The sequence below is a fragment of the Anguilla rostrata genome, chromosome 10 (genome assembly GCF_018555375.3).
Source record: "Anguilla rostrata isolate EN2019 chromosome 10, ASM1855537v3, whole genome shotgun sequence".
NCBI classification, from domain to species: domain Eukaryota; kingdom Metazoa; phylum Chordata; class Actinopteri; order Anguilliformes; family Anguillidae; genus Anguilla; species Anguilla rostrata.
Window position 1 is genome coordinate 33,535,020 of NC_057942.1, and position 21,705 is coordinate 33,556,724.

The 21,705-nt window shown below is 39.0% G+C and overlaps 1 protein-coding gene across 9 annotated transcripts in view; it reads right to left on the reverse strand.

Moving 5' to 3' along the window:
- Positions 1–19,348: 19,348 nt before the first annotated feature.
- Positions 19,349–21,705, reverse strand: part of slc4a4a (solute carrier family 4 member 4a) — a 70,783-nt gene continuing 68,426 nt past the window's right edge. For all 9 annotated transcript variants that reach the window (XM_064296624.1, XM_064296626.1, XM_064296627.1 and 6 more), the window contains 2 exons: positions 21,372–21,451; positions 19,349–20,955 (listed from right to left, as the gene is read on the reverse strand). In XM_064296624.1, the coding sequence (XP_064152694.1) occupies positions 20,850–20,955; positions 21,372–21,451 (186 nt within the window). In that variant the 3' untranslated portion in view covers positions 19,349–20,849. The remainder of the gene's footprint in view (positions 20,956–21,371; positions 21,452–21,705) is intronic.

Consider the following 21,705-nt stretch of genomic DNA (forward strand, 5'->3'; position numbering starts at 1 on the left):
ACCCTAACCCTAGCTGAACCCTAATTTGAGCCCTAAACTCTAATTTGAAGCCATTGGTAGCATTGAAAACACCTGAAAACCCATTTAAAATGGATGGAAAAGAAGGTAAATATCATGAATACTATAATTTAAATGCAAAATCATATGTATGAGGTCATTTAAAAAAGAAAAATGTTCTCCCTAAGAAAAACATGCATGTATTAGACATTTTGTATGGTCATGGGTAGACATGCTACTAGACATTTTTTTTGGTTCATTCAAAATCAATAAAACTCATGTCCCAACCTTTCTTCAAGCTGCTGAACACAACCGTAAACTTGCCTCAACCCTCAGACTTACCGTTTTCCTAACCCTAACCCTAGCTGAACCCTAATTTGAGCCCTAAACTCTAATTTGAAGCCATTGGTAGCATTGAAAACACCTGAAAACCCATTTAAAATGGATGGAAAAGAAGGTAAATATCATGAATACTATAATTTAAATGCAAAATCATATGTATGAGGTCATTTAAAAAAGAAAAATGTTCTCCCTAAGAAAAACATGCATGTATTAGACATTTTGTATGGTCATGGGTAGACATGCTACTAGACATTTTTTTTGGTTCATTCAAAATCAATAAAACTCATGTCCCAACCTTTCTTCAAGCTGCTGAACACAACCGTAAACTTGCCTCAACCCTCAGACTTACCGTTTTCCTAACCCTAACCCTAGCTGAACCTTAATTTGAGCCCTAAACTCTAATTTGAAGCCATTGGTACCATTGAAAACACCTGAAAACCCATTTAAAATGGATGGAAAACAAGGTAAATATCATGAATACTATAATTTAAATGCAAAATCATATGTATGAGGTCATTTAAAAAGAAAAATGTTCTCCCTAAGAAAACATGCATGTATTAGACATTTTGTATGGTCATGGGTAGACATGCTACTAGACATTTTTTTTGGTTCATTCAAAATCAATAAAACTCATGTCCCAACCTTTCTTCAAGCTGCTGAACACAACCGTAAACTTGCCTCAACCCTCAGACTTACCGTTTTCCTAACCCTAACCCTAGCTGAACCCTAATTTGAGCCCTAAACTCTAATTTGAAGCCATTGGTAGCATTGAAAACACCTGAAAACCCATTTAAAATGGATGGAAAAGAAGGTAAATATCATGAATACTATAATTTAAATGCAAAATCATATGTATGAGGTCATTTAAAAAAGAAAAATGTTCTCCCTAAGAAAAACATGCATGTATTAGACATTTTGTATGGTCATGGGTAGGCATGCTACTAGACATTTTTTTTGGTTCATTCAAAATCAATAAAACTCATGTCCCAACCTTTCTTCAAGCTGCTGAACACAACCGTAAACTTGCCTCAACCCTCAGACTTACCGTTTTCCTAACCCTAACCCTAGCTGAACCCTAATTTGAGCCCTAAACTCTAATTTGAAGCCATTGGTAGCATTGAAAACACCTGAAAACCCATTTAAAATGGATGGAAAACAAGGTAAATATCATGAATACTATAATTTAAATGCAAAATCATATGTATGAGGTCATTTAATGTAGAGATAGTCATAGGCGACTAGGTGCAGAGTTATCGCTAAGCATGTAGAGGTCCTGCCCCTCACCATGTGCCAACACTGCTATGGCTCCATTCTGTGCTTCATTTATAGTCATCCCAGTCTTCCATAAGCTTATGGCTGCCCAGGGGTGATTGTGCGCTGAAAATAGACGTTCAAAAAACTTCCCTTGAAATTGATCATTGGTCTCAAGCTGTTTTCTATAATTTCCCTCGATTAACAATACTTTTAAAATTTTATTTCATTTATTAACACACAAAATGATCAGCATCAACAGATCTAGCCAGTTCCTTTCAATAAAGCTCTTTAGGCAAATAATAATTTAATAATTATAACGGTCTGCCTCTCAAAAAATGCATAATTTATGTGTGTAATTTCATTTTTTTAATTGTTGAGGATATATCTCATTGACTTAATGGCTCAATCCAGTGATGTCTGCAAACATTGGTAAAAGCTCGTCAGATGCTGATGGTTTGGGAAGTATAATTGGTCTGATTAGAGGGTGGAAATAAAGATAAATATGGGAAAGTGTGCAAAATGATAAATAAATTATGACTTGACCTTAAACCCAGCAAGCTTAAAAAGTAGAAGAGCTAATACATATATTAGAAGATCTATACTGTACATACGATAATATTCTGGCATGGTCAGTGACCTTTTACTGTTTTTAAATAGCGTAACAGTATGCTAGGTACTGTAGATACATTTATACTTTATGGTTAGATCAACAGCTAAGAATATTGAACATGCTTTGCAGAGCAGATCTGTCTGAAGTTAGTAGACTCTAATATAAACACAAACTGGTGTAGCATCTTCTGTTTATTCAGAAAGTCTTTGCAGTTAGTCACTAGAGCTCCCAACTGTCACTCTCAACATCACAGAACTGTCTGTGATATAGATTGTATATAGAAGTGTAGATTTTTTTTCATTTACAAAGTGAACTGCCATCCTGACAGAAAAGGCACTTATTACCGTTTGTGTTTGTGTGATGTATGCATGTGTGAGAGATGTATGCATGTGTGTGTGTGTTTGTGTGTGTGATGTGTGCATTTTTATGTGTGTGTGCTTGCTTGTGTGTGTAGTTGACATGTGCATGTGAATGTGTGGGCGCATGCACATGAGCATATGGGTGTACATACAGTCATTTTAATGCTCATGAGTGTGTGTGCTCTTGTTTTCATGTGTATCTTCTATAATTGCTGTACTGAAACCCATCTGGTCCATGAGCAAATTGTGCTCTGACATTTCCAGTCACTTATAACCTAAATTCACCCAACAGAGCAGAAAACTCATCATGGGTCGAGCTTCCTATTTATCAATCCCCAGCTGTCATATTTGAGCGAACTGTCAAAATATTTCTACCATTGGTTTTAGATTTTGACACCGTTTAATGTAAAAATGTATCTCCCTGCTGGGTTTTCCTTTTTGCACTGCCAAACACATCTCATGCTGGTGCGCACCTATTCTCAGCACAAGAATTATTACATCAAAGTCTTTTTGTGTTTTCATGATTCCAGGTTGAAAATTGGAAATAGCCAACCGACTTACAGAAGCAAGTGCATGTGTCACTGTAAAGCATTCTGTGTTGCTTTACTGTGTGAAGGGTGCTACATAAATACAGTTTATTTATGGTTTCATTAATCTCTAGTGTAATTGTGTGTAGATTATATCTGCTCATAGGTTTGCGCTTTATTACAGAGATCAATGTGAAAAGGGCAGCGGGGTGATGGGGTCGGGCTAGATCATCCACACATTACGATTCGCTCCTGAGAAAATCAGAACTGAAATGATGTCATCATTCTGCCACCGCCATCCTCTAGGACTTATCTCCAAAATCAAGTGAACAGCGACTCTAGCCCTGTTATTTATTTCCCCCAATACTTTTTTATATTTTTTTATTTGCCAGACCCAAAATGTAAAGTATGTATGTATATGCACCCGTGAAGAATCACAGTGTCTCTTCCTTTGAATGTATGGCTGCCCACTGTCCACTAGAGTGGGACTAACAGGGTCCTGGTAATTGCTGTGATGTTTAGAACCCCTGAGGGGTTACTGTATAAAATGACTGCACTAACACTAAGTGTTAGTAAAGATTTCCTGTGCTCTCTGCCGCACAGGCGGAGAGAAACATATCAGATAGATAAAGTTAGGGTGAAACTACAGTTTGGAACATGATTAGCCTCATCAAATATTGATCGGGTAATATAGCAACACTACTTAATTAGGGAAGGAACAGCTGATAAGCTTCAGGTTATTGCTGCTAAAGGAGCCTCTACAAGCTACTGAGTCGTGGGGGTTTTTCACAGAACGATTCTGCATGTTGGCTTATTTTTGGTTGAATAAATAATGACAAAGTAAAATCTGTTATGTGTTATTTCTCACATGAGGTTAGATTTATCTACGGTTATCTACTTGGTGAGGACTCAATGAGGGTTAGTTACATCCTAATGTGTAAAACTGTAGAATTACAAGAGCATGCACTTTCTTTTTCATATCACTGTATTACTGGAGGTTAACAAGATACAGTAGGAACTGAAATCCCACCGAGTGGCGTTATACAGATGCCTTCACACAATGCTTAAGACCCCACATGAGGATTCTCAAAGCGCTTATTACAAGTTGTGCTTTTTTCTACCACATTGTCAAATGAGCTGAGGCAGACCAGGGATGACAGACCTGGAGAAAACAGGTGAGACTCATGCCCACAGACTTGCCACATTTTTAAAATTGAATCCAACTGGTTGAGCTGAATCCTCATTACCAATTGGAGTTCTGTAATATGAGAAATTTAGGATTGTATGCTTATAGTATTTAATCCATTCAGATATATTACTCAGCATCTATTACCCATTTTTATTTGATTATTAGATTACACGTAACACATCAACAAAGTGATTCATTGGATTCTGAGGCTGGATAATAAACAGTGACACATTTTTAAAAATTGCTTACATTTTAAAAATATTGAAAGAGCACAGGCATATGGGCCAGCTCCCTTGTCTGTACCATAGGCTCAACTTTCATATATGCACATTGCTAAAGACAAGACAAAACATTATTCCATTTCTGAAGGACAAAATGAGAAATTCCACTAGTGTCCATGTACATTTATCCTATTGATGTTACCAAATTAGCAGCCGTTCTAATTTTGACTGCACACAAAAGTCAAGGACTTTCCATATCTTAAGTCTATGTCATTGTAAAATGTTGTTAGTTTTTTCTTACAGAAAAATTCCATGACCTTTTTTTTTTTTTTTAAACAATACCGTCGCCTCACACTTGTTTGGTCTCCAGAGGCATATTATTGCTCATGCAAAGTTACTGTGATAATGATACAGTAGCACACAAAAGTAGTTTCCATGCTTTCAGTTAAATCTCCCTGGTGCCAGGTCATAAAGCTACTAGTGCCCCACTGGGCTTTTAATAAAGCAAAGATACTGAAAAAATATCACAGGATTTATTTGGCTGACGGTCTCCATGGATACCAAATACATATAAGTACAGATATTTGTGTGCAGCTGGAATGAAAATTATAAATGACAATAATTATACAATAATTATATAATTGTCAAAGTGACATACAAAATTATTCCTGAGAGAACAACAGACTAAGGTGACTAAAAGATACCAAAAAGTTAAGCAATATCTAATCTGTTTCTAACGTTGCACTGTTATAGTTGTGCAGAAGACATATGTTGACATTACATTTTGGCATCTACCAGAGCAAGTTTTACAAATCTATTTAGCAATACAGCTGGGTATTTTTACTGCAGGGTTTACCTCATTCAAGGACAGCACACCAGCTGGGAATCAAACCGGCAACCTCTGAGCTACAAGCCCAATTCCCTAACCCTTATGCAACAACACCACCTTAAATACAATAATGCCCAGCTGGGACTTGAACCCAGGTCTTTACATTAAAAGACACATTCTGAAACAGTATGCTCTATCATGCCTGGGAGTACCATTATTGATATCAGACTACATTCTTCATAGGAAGCTTGTCGAAACCCTACTTCTGTGACTCCAAATTCTTAGAAAGGGAAGTTTCAAAAGTAGAAAAAAGCTTCAGTATTGACTTCGGTGATGATGTTTCGCAAGTCAAACTCTTCCTCCCTGGTCAAAGCTGCAGTCAATTATTTTTGGCACCCCACAGGGCTGCCGAACACGTTGGCAGTCATGATTCAATACAAAACCTTGGCGCAGCTAACGGAGCCAGCAACTATTCAATGTCCACAATCTGCCTAAGTACTACTGGCCCATTGTTAGCATCATTTAGCTAATCAGCACTGCAGTGGCCCCATTAGCTGACAGCTGTAGCAAGGACCAGTTCCTAAAAGAATGCAAAACGCTGGCAGGCAAACAGTTGGCTTGTCAGTCCGATGCTTGCGTGCTTGCTGAGGATATAATGAACACGGTCTTATTGAGTAAAACAGCACATAATACGTTTTAATAACGATGGCAGCCTTAAATAATTTCTGTTTGTCATGTCACTTGCTTGGCAGAGCTTATTATGGCAAAAAATAAATTAATTTAAAAAAACATAAATAGTGGTGCTTCTTTGAGCGAGGGCTGCTCGAAAATATTGAACGTAGAAAAAGGAAAACAATTATGTCTGCATGATAAGCTTGTCTATGCGGAAAAGCCTGGATGAATTATTAAGTAAAACTTAATGAAAGCCTTTGGGCAGGGCGCATTGTAAATCCGAACTCCCACCCAGTGCTGTCCGCGGCGTTGAGAAAATTGATTACATGCTCAAGAAGAAAGACAAAGGAAATTAGCGGAGATTCTTCCCGCCTGCTCGCCATTTCCCGAGCCTTGGCAAGAGATGGAAAGGCCAGGATCTGGAGAGGAAAACCGAGCCCGGATCGCTGCACCACACCGTCACAGAGATTCCATCTCTGCTGCGCGAGCAGGGCGCCTGTGGCTATTCGACCTGCTGTGCGCTGCCGAGGCCTTCCAGTTTAAAATTAAAAAATTTTAAATGAACATTTTCTTAGTTTTTTCTAAGATGCTGAAATGCTGGCTCATTATACAACGTTTTTACCTCGAATGTGCGCTTAGAGTAATGAGACTCTCACAAAGATTTATTAACCGTGCTTAGCTGGAGGGAACAGATACCACATACAAGGATGTGTGAGTGGGTGAGTGAGTGCTACTGCATCCGTGCTTTAGTTCTCTAAATTTTTTAAGCTATTTTAGCTTTTTGAGCAGCCTGATTTGTTAAGCAAAAGGAAGATGCACTGCAGCGCATGTGATATGTCTGGCTGTTTTCAGAGAAGTACTGGAGATGTACAAATGCCTGCATTAAATTCTTATGAGAAATAAACTATCATGACCGTACAGAGAAGGTCCAAGACTCTTATAAATTTTGCCTGTATGGAACTTGGACTGTATGGACTGTGTGCTTCATTGCACACTTTGCTTTGGCAAAAAAAAAGCAAGCTCACAAAAAATAACACTAAACTCATCTGTCAAAATGCAGTCTTCGCTTCGGTAGTTTCTGTGGTTTTCAAAATGCAGTCTTCGCTTTGGTAGTTTCTGTGGTTTTTGGCCCGTTTTTTTATACAGCTGTAGCATGATGGCAGACTTCTCTGGATTGCAGGTACTTGGAATCTGCACACGTGGGAATCTGGATTGGAGATGAATGGAGGCTAACCATATAGCAGCCCTGTTCATCAAGGTCTCTCCAGAGGCTGAGCCTTTGTGAACAGGCCCAATGACACCAAGCCACATGTGAGCTTATTACCCGTCAGCCTCAGCTGTGCGTAATGGCACTGCTGTCCTCGGGCCTGAAGGCCTCCTGGGCTTCAGGCTAAGGTTATTACCAATTATCCTCAGTACAGTGATCACTTTGTTAATGATCAGCCTTCGTTCAGCACATGAGACATCACCACACATGTACCAAGCACCAAAATTGGTACAGTTTGGAAAATATTTTTAAAATATATGAGAAAAGGCAAAAGGCAAAGGCAAAAGGCAAAGAAAAAAAAAGCAAATTATGCCTGGTGGAGAATTTGCTGAGGAACAAGGGCTCTAGAGGGATATGGAAAGACAGCAACTGAAGAAGACAGGGTTTGTTATGTGATCCTAAAACATGCATCAGGCAATGTGCTGGAAGTCATATTACAACAATACAATAAGATCTGGAGAATTTATCTGTTACTTATGGAAACATGTGGTGGTTTTACCTTTTGTAAACCCAGGTGATTCTGCAGCAGCATCGAATAGGGGGGATTTGCCTGTGGAGATAATGGGGATATTGATGGGGTTGGAGAGGACGGGAGCAGTGGTTTGTTTCTGCCGGGTACCTGCTCTTGTTGGGACGGAAGGTAATGAGAACACAGATGCCGTGGCTAAGATTGCTAGGAGGAGAGAGAGGGTCGATATACAGGCAGCACTGGGCCATAGAGAAGTCAAGTCAGTGATTAAATCATCAGGGATCAGTATCTGGGTGAGGATAGATAGATAAAATAACAGTGGGACACTTATCGCTAATCATTCCTTTTATTTAAATTTAAATGACCAGTGAGAACTCTTAAAATTTAGAAAATGCAGTTGTCATTCAAATTGCCTTTTATTGCACAGCAGTTACAAGGTAACAAGCAAAGCAAAGATGAATCTTCACCTTCATTACTTTTATCCTCTTTCATTACTTCTTCCACTGTCCTTTATCAGACAGACAGTACATTGAGGAGGACAAATTTCCAAGGGCTACTTCTAAAGTTCGCAATGCATCAGCATTATTTTCTTTTTTTGTCCCAGATACTGTCGAGCTGAATTGCAAGTAAATGCCATCCAGACGGTATGGCAATGAGGGAGCAGTACAGCTTCCTCAGGGAATTAACTCCCCTGCACTCACTAGTCACATAAATGTCAGGCAACAGGAAAGCCTCATTTCACCTGTGGAGCACAATGAAATCTGCAGGTATCTTTACACAAAACAATTCAACACATTTTATGCTTTGCAGCACATTTAAATGCAAAAAATAAACAAATACAGTAGATCCTCCAGTAGAGCACATTATAAAACAGTTGCAGTTGGAGGTGTTTTAGATAGCAAAGTATTGCTTTTTATGGCTTTATGCCTCTGGATGCACCTCCCTCAGGCCAAACACACATACATGACAGCACACGCACACACTCTCTCTCACACACACACACACACACACCACTCTTGATGAAATGATGTGGGGGTATCTCTCTGGATAAGTGACTGGCGAAAGTCCAGATTTCGACTGTAAAGAATCCACTCTCTTCTCTACCTCTGCTCTGGAAGGATGAGACATTAGTCCTGACACCGCAGGGGTGGGAACTTTCCTCAGTTTAGTCAAGGAGGATGAGGGTTGAAGCACATCCTCTCTTTATTACATTACACAACATGACTGATGCTGAAATTTGAGCACAGGGGAAATCCATTACTGAAGGAAAGCCTGGCGGCCAACTGTCACCCTCTTCTTCAGTGGTAATATGCAATGAGAACACCAAGGGCGATACTTCACTTGTTTTGACACTTTTTCGGCTGCTGTTCCCCATACACAAACACCAACACAGGTGATTCTTGCCTCATCATTATATGCCTAGGCCTTCAGGCAAAGTGCATCAATAAAACTACAAAACAGTATCTGCTTGCCACATCTGCAATGTGGACAAATTGCCTTTTATATACTATATTTTTCTACACAAACTTACTTGTTTATAAGATAGTTTAGTAAGCTTATAAATATGCTTGAGCAATCAAGGAAGTCAACCAAGAGGGTGGAACTCCATATTAATGGCCATAATTGTGGATGAGATGTTGAATGTCAGGCATCCACATACTTATGGCCATGTAATGCATCTGTTTAGACTGGAGATAAGCACTTAGACTAGTGATATCTTTTTAGACTGGAGATGCAATATCTATTTAGACAGGAGATACCTACTTTTATAAAACTCCACTAAAGCCAGGGGAATCAATGACATCAGGGCAGATATTGCATTTGTGCACACGCACCATTCTTCAATGTCACTATTCATGAATATAAAGAAGGAAAGTAATCAAGAAAAAAATCAATTTAGATAAAAGATCACTCCTTAAGGTGAATCGCTTTCTTCTGTTGAAGAGAGAAGCCAAGATTTGGTGCGCCGAAAACATTTTTATTTACAGAATAAATCCCCATCTCTCAGAACTCATCTCCGAGATTGTAGCAGAATTTACGTTTGCAGACTTGTTTTTCCTCGGTCTGTGGAGAGTCAGGCTAATCTCTCATCATGCCTTGACAGCCATGTGCTTAGTTGAGCATTTAAGTTCACTATTTACGTGTTCAGAGTAGAAAACCGAGTAGGAAGGACAAAAGCCACTGCTATGTTTTGACAATTTCATGTTATATTACAGTTATTTTTGAGTGACTTCTGGGAAGTGGTGGAATATAGCGTGCCTTGCAGGAATCACACACCACACTTGTCCACAAGTTTCTTACGGAACATGCCCAGGTGCTTTTGAGTTTCAAGAAAGCACTAATCGAAAATTTAAAATCCCAGCAGCACACAGTGAGCTTTGAAAAATGGTTTTGAATTCTAGCATTATCACTGAGTGCTAGCCAGTCTACATGGGCATTTAATAAAGCATTTTCTGGGCTTGATGGGCTGGGTGGGGGTGGGGGGGGGGGGGGGCTTTTCCATCTACTATTGCCTGTTATGTTTTCTGTCTTGGCCCTTAGCAGCACTCCCATTATATGCAAATTACTTCTCCTCTAGCTGAAACATTAGTCTGTTTGCTAATCACTCACATCCTATTATAATAATGAAGCAATTATATGTAATATTGAATATGTGAACATTTGCTCTCAGATACTCTGATATTATTGAACATATTAATGCGTGCTCAGTCTAGCTGCTGCAGATTTACTTCTCAGCATTACTTGAATCACTGCTCTTACTAATAATTTGAATATAATTTCATAAAGTAATTTTAAACAGCTCAGTTCTAGCAATAATATACTGCTCAAGATTTATGTTCACATGACATCCAATTGAAGTACTGGCCTATGGTGAGCTAATCATTGGAATAGTGAAATGAATGGTCTTTTCAAAGTACCAGAAAGTTCTACAGCTTTCCATAAAGCCACAGGGCTACGTAATGTTTCAGGACATTATATATATACATGATCATATATATATATATATATATATATGATCATCCTATATAAATACTGAGATAATTGTCTAAGGTAGCCACCCAGGGAAGTAATGAAAAATGACCATTAGTTGCAGGTGTCTGTCCCACCAAAGCAAGTTTTACTCTGTTGATGTATGACCAACCTCCATTTCAGAGCGCTTTTGCCTCCATCAGCTTTTCTTTATCTCCTCGTTCATTTGTCTAGTGTCAGCATAACTGAATTATGAGCTGATGCTAGGAAGTTACACAGGGTAAGAATATGATCCACAATGTAACAATGTTGGCAGTGCACCCTTAAACACTAGCAATTGACATAAACCAGATGGAATAGTTAGCTTATTACAAGCAGAGACCATTATCACACAGATACTGCTAACAAACAGGAGAATGACAGACCATCCTCACCCATCATCCACACAAATCAACAAGGGATTGCTGAGCCACAAGCAAACATCAACAAACATGGCCGTGCTCCGATCGCTAGCCAGCCGGTGGCCTACTACTATTGGCTGGCTACTCAGCTATGCAAGCTGCCACTACAATACCCATCTTTTCAAAAAGTGCTGTCCCCTCAAAAAAAAGATTAAGATGTTTAATGGAAACTGCTTGTTATACTACTGAAAATCTCTGTGACAGAAGACCTCATGCAGTCTAATTTACTGCAGCAGATTCAGTGCAAGCTGTTTGCGGCATGTCCTCTTAGTTCAGAGACTTTCAGAGGCTCCTCTGTAATGACCCTCATACTAGTAACAAAGTCATCCAAATTCCAGGAATGAAACCCTTACCAGTCCTTACCTCTGGATGGCCTAACCTGTCCTCACCTCTGGATGCCCTGGCCTGCCCTTACCTCTGGATGTCCTTACCTGTCCTTAACTCTTGGTGCCCTTCCCTGCATGGTCAATGTAAAAAGACAAAGTTACCACCTCACAGCTGGAGAGCAGTATCTTTCCAGACACAACTGCTATGATGTCGGTCCAGGTGGGAGGGACCCGGACTAAATCCCAGTCTGCCTTTGATGAACCAGTTTGATTCAGTCTCCCTGCCAGTCATAGTCTGGCAAATTGCATATTTCAGGCTATCGATGCTTAAACTATAGAAACTAGAAGCCTTTATTGACTGAGCCACTAAAGCTTCTCCTCCCATTGTTACAAGTGTACAGTACAACTGAGTTTTTTCAGTAGTTTTCAGAAGTCCATCTCTAGAATTCCACTTAAAATAGAATTCCATTTAAGATTTTCATGGCTTTAGCAATTATATGACTAAAATTCATACTGAGATTGCAAGAAAAACATTGAAAGGGGGGACATTTTCCAAGGCACTCGAAAGAATCTGCAGTAGACTTGAATTCACCAGCTTTAAAAAGCTGTCACCTATTAATGTCTCCACAGTGTTTTTCAGAACTTTCTCTTCAGAATGTGATTTGAGCAGTTACAGTAATGCTCCTCCTTTTTTAAAAATCTTTTTTGGAAGCTTCCAAAGTGCTGATGTCAATGCACAACTGTATTTCAGAAAAGCAAACTTTTCAGAATCAAATTGAGTTGTTCAGAGTAAGGCTAGGCTAACAAAAAAAGAATGAAAATTGTCAACCATTAGGATGTGAGAATGAACACATTGGTTCCAAGAAAACAAGTACTGAGTAATCCTTAATGAGTAGTCTGTTTGTGTTGTCGGCATTTGTCTGAAATTGAAAGGAAGAACTGTCTGTGTTTGTGCCAGTAATGGCTTCCTTCTGGGGTCATTTCCGGCCTCTGTGACAGTGCTGGTGGCCTGCTGTTCCAGGGCCGATATCAAAGAATGACTGGTTAAAAAAAATAAAAAAAACAAGAAATACTGCCACGCAGTTGTATGCCTCTGCTAACCAGTAGCCAGTTTGTATATAAAATGTCATCACTTCATCATTTTATTCTATCAGACATTTGTGTGAAACATTGTCATAATTAGTGTATGAATTCTTGAGTTATGGCCAAAACGTGTTTTGTGAGGTCACAGTGACCTTGACCTTTGACCACAAAAATCTAATCAGTTCATCCTTGCGTCCAAGTGGACGATTGTGCCAGGTTTTAAGAAATTCCCTCAAGGCGTTCCTGAGATATCGCGGTCACGAGAGAATGGGATGGACGTGAGGTCACAGTGACCTTGACCTTTGACCTTTGACCACCGAAATCGAATCAGTTCATCTTTGATTCCAAGTGGATGTTTGTGCCAAATTTGAAGAAATTCCCTCAAGGCGTTCCTGAGATATCACGTTCATGAGAATCGGGACGGACGGATCGACGGACAGACGGACAACCCGAAAACATAATGCCTTCAGCCACAGCTGTGTCGTCGCGGAGGCATAAAAAAATGAACTCCTTCACAATAACTGCTTTAGTATTGTACAGAGTCAAAACAACTGCATTTGTAAGGTTTATCTATGATTTACACTCTTTAATCAAATGTTTAAATGTTAAATAATTAATCATTATTCACTTAATTATGTACTGTAATTAAACTTAACTTTTTTTCACAATCAGCATTTGATGATTTTCAGCTACTGCTGAAATTATTTTGCCATAAAAGGTAAGGACAAACATTGATTGAATCCTGGTTTTGGGCACTTTTACTACCACAAACGGGATCAAAGGTTCAGCTTAGTATATTAACACTAACATTTGGCTGAAGATGGCGGGTCTTTTGACAGACAAAATCCTGTCAAAATCCTGTAGACACTGTTCTAGCTCCACACTGATAAAACATGCTTTCAAGAATGTATAAAATAATAGAAATATTTCCAGGAAATCAGCCAAAGTATGCAACAAGTTATATCTCATTGCAAAACATTCAAATACAGATCCCAATATTAGGGGGTTAAAAGAAGGGAAAAAGCATTAAGGGCCCCCTAATTTTAAGAATGATTATTTGAGCCTCCCTTCATCAGTAAGGTGAGTCATCAGTGAACATGTCTAATTTAAGGCTGTCTCAGTGCATGTTGAGTATCGACTAGAGAACCCAAAGTGTCATTACAATGCCAGACCATTTCTCCCAGAACCTACCAAGCAGCAGTGGAGTCTGAAAGCTCCCCAGGTTTTAAACAGACAGGGAAGCAAGATATCAATGCCCTTTCTAAGATATTATAAATAAGAGATTACATATACTATATCTTCCCTCAAAACCTACAATCGTTAAATAACAATCATTTGATTGGCAGATGCTCCTATCCAGAGTGAGGAATGGTAGTGGAGAAAATCAGCCTTTTGCTTTTATGCCCCTCATGTTCTGAATTATTTTCAAGAAAAGGACTCCTTATGATATTTAAGACAATTTTAGAACCAAATACTGAATTTTATTGTTTTTTTATTGCCATTGTTCTACTTAATTATTAATATTTTAAAATTTTGTTTTAAATAATGTTTAATTACTCTTTTATCTGTTTGTTTGTTCATTTGAACTAAAGTCTTAACTATTTGTTCTTTGATTAATGTCTTACCTAATGTTCTTCTCTTTTTCATTCTGTTCTCAGCAGTATTGTAAATGAGGGGTCCTGCCTCAATGCTTCTTTGAGGTTTAAATAAAGTATGGAAAAGCAGGTAGTGTGCTGCATGCTTGAATCAAATGCTGCAGACACTGTAGTCTACAGTGCCTGGAGTGGAGCAGCGCTGGGCTAAGAGGTTGTTTGAAAAGGGAAAAAGAGTTTTGTAGTGAAAGAGAAAAAGAGAGACAGGGTGATAGTTCTGGATGACAGAGGGGTCAAGGGTGGGTTTCTTGAGCAGGGAGGTGACACCAGCTATTTGAAGACAGTGGAGACACACCCAGCGGACTGGAAGGAGTTCACCAGAGAGAGGATAAATGAGAGGATGTCAGGAGAGATGGACTGAAGAAGAGGTGAAGGGATGAGGTCCAGGGAGCAGGTAGTAGGATAGTGGGATAGTAAGAGTTAACTGGAGTTGACATATCTCTGGTCTCTTTTATCTGACCTATCTGAATGACTTTTACAAGTCAAAGAAGAAGGAATCTTGTCCTTGAACATTTTCGGTAAAAGTTCTTTCGCTCTTTTTCTGATTATTTGGGTTTTGGACTCAAGCTTGCAGTCACACACCCAAAAACATTTGTTTTCAGGAAAGATCAAATGAACAGGATTACCACATTTGTTTGCAAGCCTGATGACCTGTACCACTTTAATTGGGTATTGGAAAGAATTATTTTTTTTCCCATTATCACCATGAATTGTAAACATGAGCTGGGGCTTAGCCGAATGTTGGTAACCAAACTAGCTTCCCTCTGCAAGTGCTCTGACTCATTACCCTGTGGGTGCTGTGGCCTAGATATCCACACACTTGGCTAAATGCACAGCACAGTGGTAAAGACATTTTGTCCTCAATATACAGACACCTCCCCTAGGCTGCACAATGTGGGGCAAAGCCAATTATTTCAGGGCCCTGCGGCTTCTAATTGTTCCCGACTGCGGTTGTGAATTGCGCAGGATGCTGAGGTGCATCCAGACAGAGCACCTGTTAGCTGACTAGAACGATCCGGAAGGCTGGGAGCGGCATTATAGTGGGATCCACTTCCACATTCTGCTCCATAAGGAGCACGCTTCTGTAGACAGCGTGAAACAGATGCAGGAATATTTCTACCAAAACGCCATTGTGGCTCAATTGTGCATTTAGTGACCAAATAAGCTATGGACAGGCCGGCTAATTTAACAAAGGGGTGGCTCATTAATTTTACAAACTGTACAGAGCCTGGCTGTGCTTTTTTCATTTTTTCCCCCATTTTTTTCTTACAGTCTGCTGGTGGTTCTACATGCGCCAGAGCTCTGGAATCATTTAAAGATTGTTCCTAGAACAGGCTGAAGGTTTCATCGCTCACGGCAAAGATGACTCTGCAGTTTTAACAGCTCATGTGAGACTAGCACCGTGGACTTGACGAATGGCTAAGCAGCGTACTGTATAAAATGTAAATCCAAATGCTGATTTCCCCATACGTTCAGGACCATTTTTTTTTATTTGCTTCTTTGAAAGGTCAGTGTTTGATGATGAGCTAACCTGTATTTCTCACAGAAGCAACAGTTATAACAAAAACAATATTACCCACAGCAGAGCAGAGAAGTGTGGTCTACATTTCATGTAAGTTCCCATTTCATTCATAGCTATATCTCTCCCTCTGGTGGTTAAATAGATACATTACAATCAACAAATGGAAAACAAATTACCCTGAGCTGAAATTTGCGGTAAATGTCACAATAAAGGCTTTGATCAAACAGAAATGCAATTTGAACAGTTCATTTTCACTCATTTTGGCCACTTTAGCAAAGCTGTATTCCATACACACACACACACACACACACACACACACACACATAAACACAGTTCATAAATACTTGCTTGCAGAGATAAATGGACACATAAACATATCCATAATATTAATGGAAACCCATTGCTGATAAACCCTTAAATTTTGATTGAATGTAATGACACTGAATGGCCCTCTTGCTAAGATGTTTGCACCTGCCCAGCCAAGCTAATGAGGTGCATGATAGCTACGACCACATGACAAATTGCTAAAAGAGCATAAAGCATCAAAGACTTTACATAAAATTCCATTGCATATTGGCTGCGTGCATTCCAATTGGCCTCCCCCATATTTGGGCCCGGATCTTTACAATCAGGTCAACACTCACGGGCCCTGCTGCAGCCCCTTACTCAGTGGGGGTATCGGGCCGTTACAGAGAAGGCTCAGAGGCATTAGAATTCCACAGGGTAGCCCCTCCCTGTTCCTGGAGATCGACCTTCCTGTAGGTTTTACACTCCAACCCTATTAAAGCACACATCAATCAACGGGCTAGAAACCTCATCAAGCTGCTAATTAGTAGAACCGGGTGTTGAAATGAAAACCTGCATGATGGAAGGCCTTCAGGAACAGGGGTGGGTAGCCCTGATTTAGCAGAAAGATAAATGGTGCAATGATGGGCAAGAGGTCGCTTTTGATCACCTTAAATTCTCCGGGATGCTATGTCAATTTTGCACCGTGCTGCAGACCTGGAAGCGACAGTCAGAAATAGCATGGTGTAGATTACATACCAGACTTTGAATACAAACATGCCTTTACTAAAAATTTGTTTGGGTAAGTTACGGAACTACAAAATCCCTGAACGGCAAAAGTCGTGGTTGCTTGTAATGATGTAATAGGAAAATAAAAAGTGACATATGCTGTTTCTGCTGTAATATGGCTCTTTAAACTCATTCATATTTCACATTTGTAGAAAATATTTTACAACAACGGGGCCTAGAAAACTTTATGTTTGCACGAAATCATCAGTCATGGAAAATGTGAAGGATAGAAGACACACCTTAAGCAGACAACCTCCAACACACATTAATAAAAAATGTACCTCATTAATAGAAAACCCAAAGTTTACGCTTACTTCCTTTTCAAGAGAAGGGGGACCTGACCCCCTTTTTTTATTATACACATTACCTAGTGGTCAGGTCTTCAGGCCAAAACACATTTTCCAGTAATGTTGGGGGGGTACAGTTACGTCCACTTGGAGTAGCACAACAGGACACAGTCCAAAAAGGTACAAGTAGCTGTTAATAATGCATGGGGGGAAATCTGACTCTTAGATCAAAGCTAACATATTCTTAGAAATTGCCCTTGAGCTTTGGGCATACATTCATTCCAAATTGTAAAACGCCCACACACTGCACTATTTACATCAATGTGTTCCCTTGGCATTGAACTGATTGTGCAGTCTTATCTTTCTTTGTTCTGTTAGAGCTGGAATAAGCATCATAACACCCCAGTTTTTTATCATCCCTACTGCCTTAAGTGCTGCTTTTCAACCCAGTGCATGTATTGGAAGTCGAGTGGAAGCACTTTCTCAGGCCTAAGAGAAGACCATCAAAATGTACGAGATGACATTCTGTGGAGAATAAATGGCAAAAAGATTAAATAATAGGTATTTAGCTGTCCTCCCTGAGGGTGAAATTGATATAAAAAAAGGCATTTTCCATTCCTTTCATATGTTTATTTATTTAGTCGAGTCTATTTTAGTCTAGTTGGACTGGTGACAAGTCACACAGAGAGACGGTCTAAACGGACGCCCAAATCAGTATTCAAAAACAGTGTTAGGTACTTTACCTAAATTATAATTTCACGTTCATCACTGAAATGAGACTATATTTCTCTGGAGCAAGCTCAAGTACTTGAAAATGGTTTCACGGGAAAGAGTTACCAAGCCAGTGTGCCTCAGACCTGACCAGACATTTATTTGACTTTTATGCGCTCACAGATCCATCCCACGCAGTAAAGTGATTCCTCCAGCCTTGAATCCTTTCTTTGTGTCCTTTTCTTGCCACCTCCAATGGAAGCTAAGGAGCTAAGGTGCAAGGAAAGGACACAAGGTAAGGACGAAAGGAGGTAAAAAATAAGCGTTTGGAATAAGCCCTGTGAGTACTGACCTTTATCTGAAAAGGGCCCTTACCCATACAGGATTTTTTGTTGCAGCCCAACATTAATTTGATTCATGTGAATAAGCAATAATAATTCAGAAAATAATTTAGAAAAATGTTGGCTCAACAATAAGTTCTGGTCTTTTTCTTTCATGACTGCACTTGGAAAGAGAAACAAATGCCTAGAGTGCTACAAATTTCGGCAAAACATTTCCTCTAAATACCTGTATAAGAATCAGCTTGCATGTATAAGGTAACCAGTCTCACTTTATAACATACATATATTTATTATGTGTTTTTTGACTTCCTGTCAGACAGGGGCCTCTGGGTGGAACATGTATGTAAGGCTTTCTTATGTCCTCTTAAAAATATGCTAACATGGCAAACATATTAGTAGGCTGCTGTTAAAGTAATCTCAACATACAAACACTTTTCCTGAGGCGGGATACAGATCAGCAATGTGTCCATTCCAGGAGAATTCACAGCGGAAATAATTCAAGTCGCGTAAATTCAGTTTATTTTAATATACACTTCATTTGAAAAATATAAATTCTAAAATAAATCATTTCACATGTGTATGTTTTTGTTTATTCTAAAAATTCACAATAAAAATCGATGAAAAAACATCAGTCTTTAATACACTAGAATTAACCTCACGTTTCATACGGTTAATTTCATTTTAGAATTTGTCCGACATGCTGATATAATGAATTTGATTCTGTTTAAACTAACTACCCATCCCAAACCATAAGTTAAAAAATATTTTTAAGCTTAAAAACAGAGAATGCTTAATTGGGCAGTGCTAAAGTACATTGGTTTAGGGGGGAAATCAAAATGAATCACAATAACAAAAAAATAACAAAAAAAACCAAGCATCTTGGAATTACCCAACATACTTGAATGTACAAGATATACATAAAAATACACTGAAACAAGGATTTACTGGATCACATGCAGGCCATATAAAGTAGGACATGCATATTACGTCTCAGAGAACCTGAGTAGAATCCTGAAAACCTTTTTTTCCCATTTCAGTATAAGTTATTAATATTTCATTCTTAGACACAGAAAATAGAGTATATTACTTTTTTCCCCAAGGGAGAAAACCCAGCTAAATAGAAACTGGAAGAAAAAACCATTGGAATTATTAAACAAGCATATAAATAAACATTTGTTTAAAAAAAAAAAAAAGCCTCATGAACTGAAACAAAATGTCTAAGAAACCTGTTTTTCACATATTTGTGGTTCACTATTGGTTATAGAAAATGTCCCATTTGGAAGATTCCGTAAGCTATATTTTGTAAAGACTACTGCTCATTAGGACCTCATGAGGTACCTTTCTGGATCATTCTGTTACATACAATTTTAAGCCACTTAGGTAGATCATTTTGTGCAGAAATAGCAGTTATTTGCCCAAGAACATTTTGGCTGAGAGAAATATTGGATTTCATGCCAGTTTTTGGGACCAGCTGGGCAAATAGAACTGCTTTGTTTACTTATGAAGGGATATAGACATTAGATACTCATGTACACAGCAAATTCATTGTAAATAAATGAATTCACCCATTTGTTTGCTTGACAAATTCTTTCAAAATGTATCTTTCAAAATGCATACAGCACTGCAAGTTCAAATCATAAGAAAATAGATGGCAGCCGAACAAGCTTTTTTTACACCACAAGACAGCAGTGAACCCACAAATACTGGGGACTTAATGCTGAGTGCTTGACCCAGTGCTTCACAATACAAATCCTATGCTTTTTGTTCAAGGAAAAAGACAACACTGTATCCTGACTGATTAAAAAAAAAAACATTAAAAAATCTGTATCAATGGCATATTATCAACATAGACCATAACATCATGTAAAAGTTAATAAATCATATAATATTGAATCTGAATTATATTATCTCTATGTTACAGATATTGCTTTCTCTTTTAATACATTTAATCTTGTGAATACTTCGTTCCAGGGAAACCCTTAAAAGACAGAAAGAATATTAACAATATTAAAATTCCATGCTGTGCCCTTTATAAAATCAAAATATTATATTTATATAGAATGCCTGGCATCTAGAAATAAGAGGTAGAGCTACAAACCGATCAAAGTATTATTTTCCTGCTACAGGAAAATGTAATTACAGTAATTTCTTATTTTTAAACAAAAAATAAAAAGTTCATATAAGGAAGATGCAAAAACGGCAGGTTAGGCTCACTGTCATGCATGACAAACAGCTACTTAATTTTTACTGTTTTTTTTCAGAAGAAGATACATTTTGCATAGTAAGGAGTTAGGAGTGTGAAACAACACATTCTATTGTGTACTGTACTGGAACAGAGAGGGGGATCTGGGAATCGGAATGACAGTAAAAATTTCTTCCCATTTGAAAAGTACCTACTGTACGTAGGAACAAACCCTTTGCACAAATCATCGTTCTCTTCGAGTTAATCCAGACAAAAAAACAGCAAGGTTTTGCATTCTTAAAATGTAATTTGCAATTTCAAATAATAAAAAAAAATTTGAACTATTCCATCTATGTGATTCACTTTCAAATAAGCATCCCATCAGTTTTGATCGCTGGAAGAATTTTTTCATAGAGAATAGGAGAATAGAAATAAGAACAGGAATGTCTTTTGAGTTTGCACAAGGATTGGTTGGCTCATCAGGAGAGGCGGGGCTTCTACTGGTCAGAGAGACGTCTCGGAACCCCGACTCCTCCAGAAGAACCCGTTGTCTTCGGGCTCAAGGTCTATTCTAATCTGAGGCACAGATTTATATGGATTTCTCTCAGGACTGAAAAAAAAGAAGAGAACAACGGTTAGTACAGACGCCTCAACCAATGACAGACTCAAAACCTTGCCTCACTGCATAATTTATTCGTATTATGTGCTCGGCACATGCCGATACCCAGGGCAAGCTACAGATATTTATATAGCCATTTATACAGCAGTTTGTTACTGAAGCAATTCAGGTTTAAGTATCCCTGGTTACCTTTATGATAACAGACATGTCCACCCAGTCCTCCCCTCTACCTGAAATGTTGCTGACACCCTTGATACAGGACACTCCCCAGTCCAGTCACATAACAGGTCCATTCAGGCTGTGGACAACCCCAACCTCAACCCCAACCCCACCCCACCCCACCCCACCTCACCTCACCCCCCCGCCTCACCTCACCTCACCTCACCTCACCCCACCAGAGGACGTACCTCGACAAGGAGTTACCCTGGAAGTAGTGCATCCGATCAGCACGACGTGTGGTGTTCGAGGAGGGAGGGGGACTTTTCTCCTGCGGAGAGATAGAAACACGGCCTCTTGTTAGCGCCAACCAGGGGTGATGACCAACCCTGCATCATGTGATGCAGGGGCAACTATTTTTGGAACACCCATGTCCCATTCAGGTTGGGCTTTATATAAGCCAGTTTTGAGTAAAACCAGTGACAGATGGTCACAATGACATCCTGGTGTTTCCCATGTTCCTAGTGCACTCTCAATATTATTGACCTGTGCAATTTCAATGTGCGGCTATTGTCAAATGGTGTA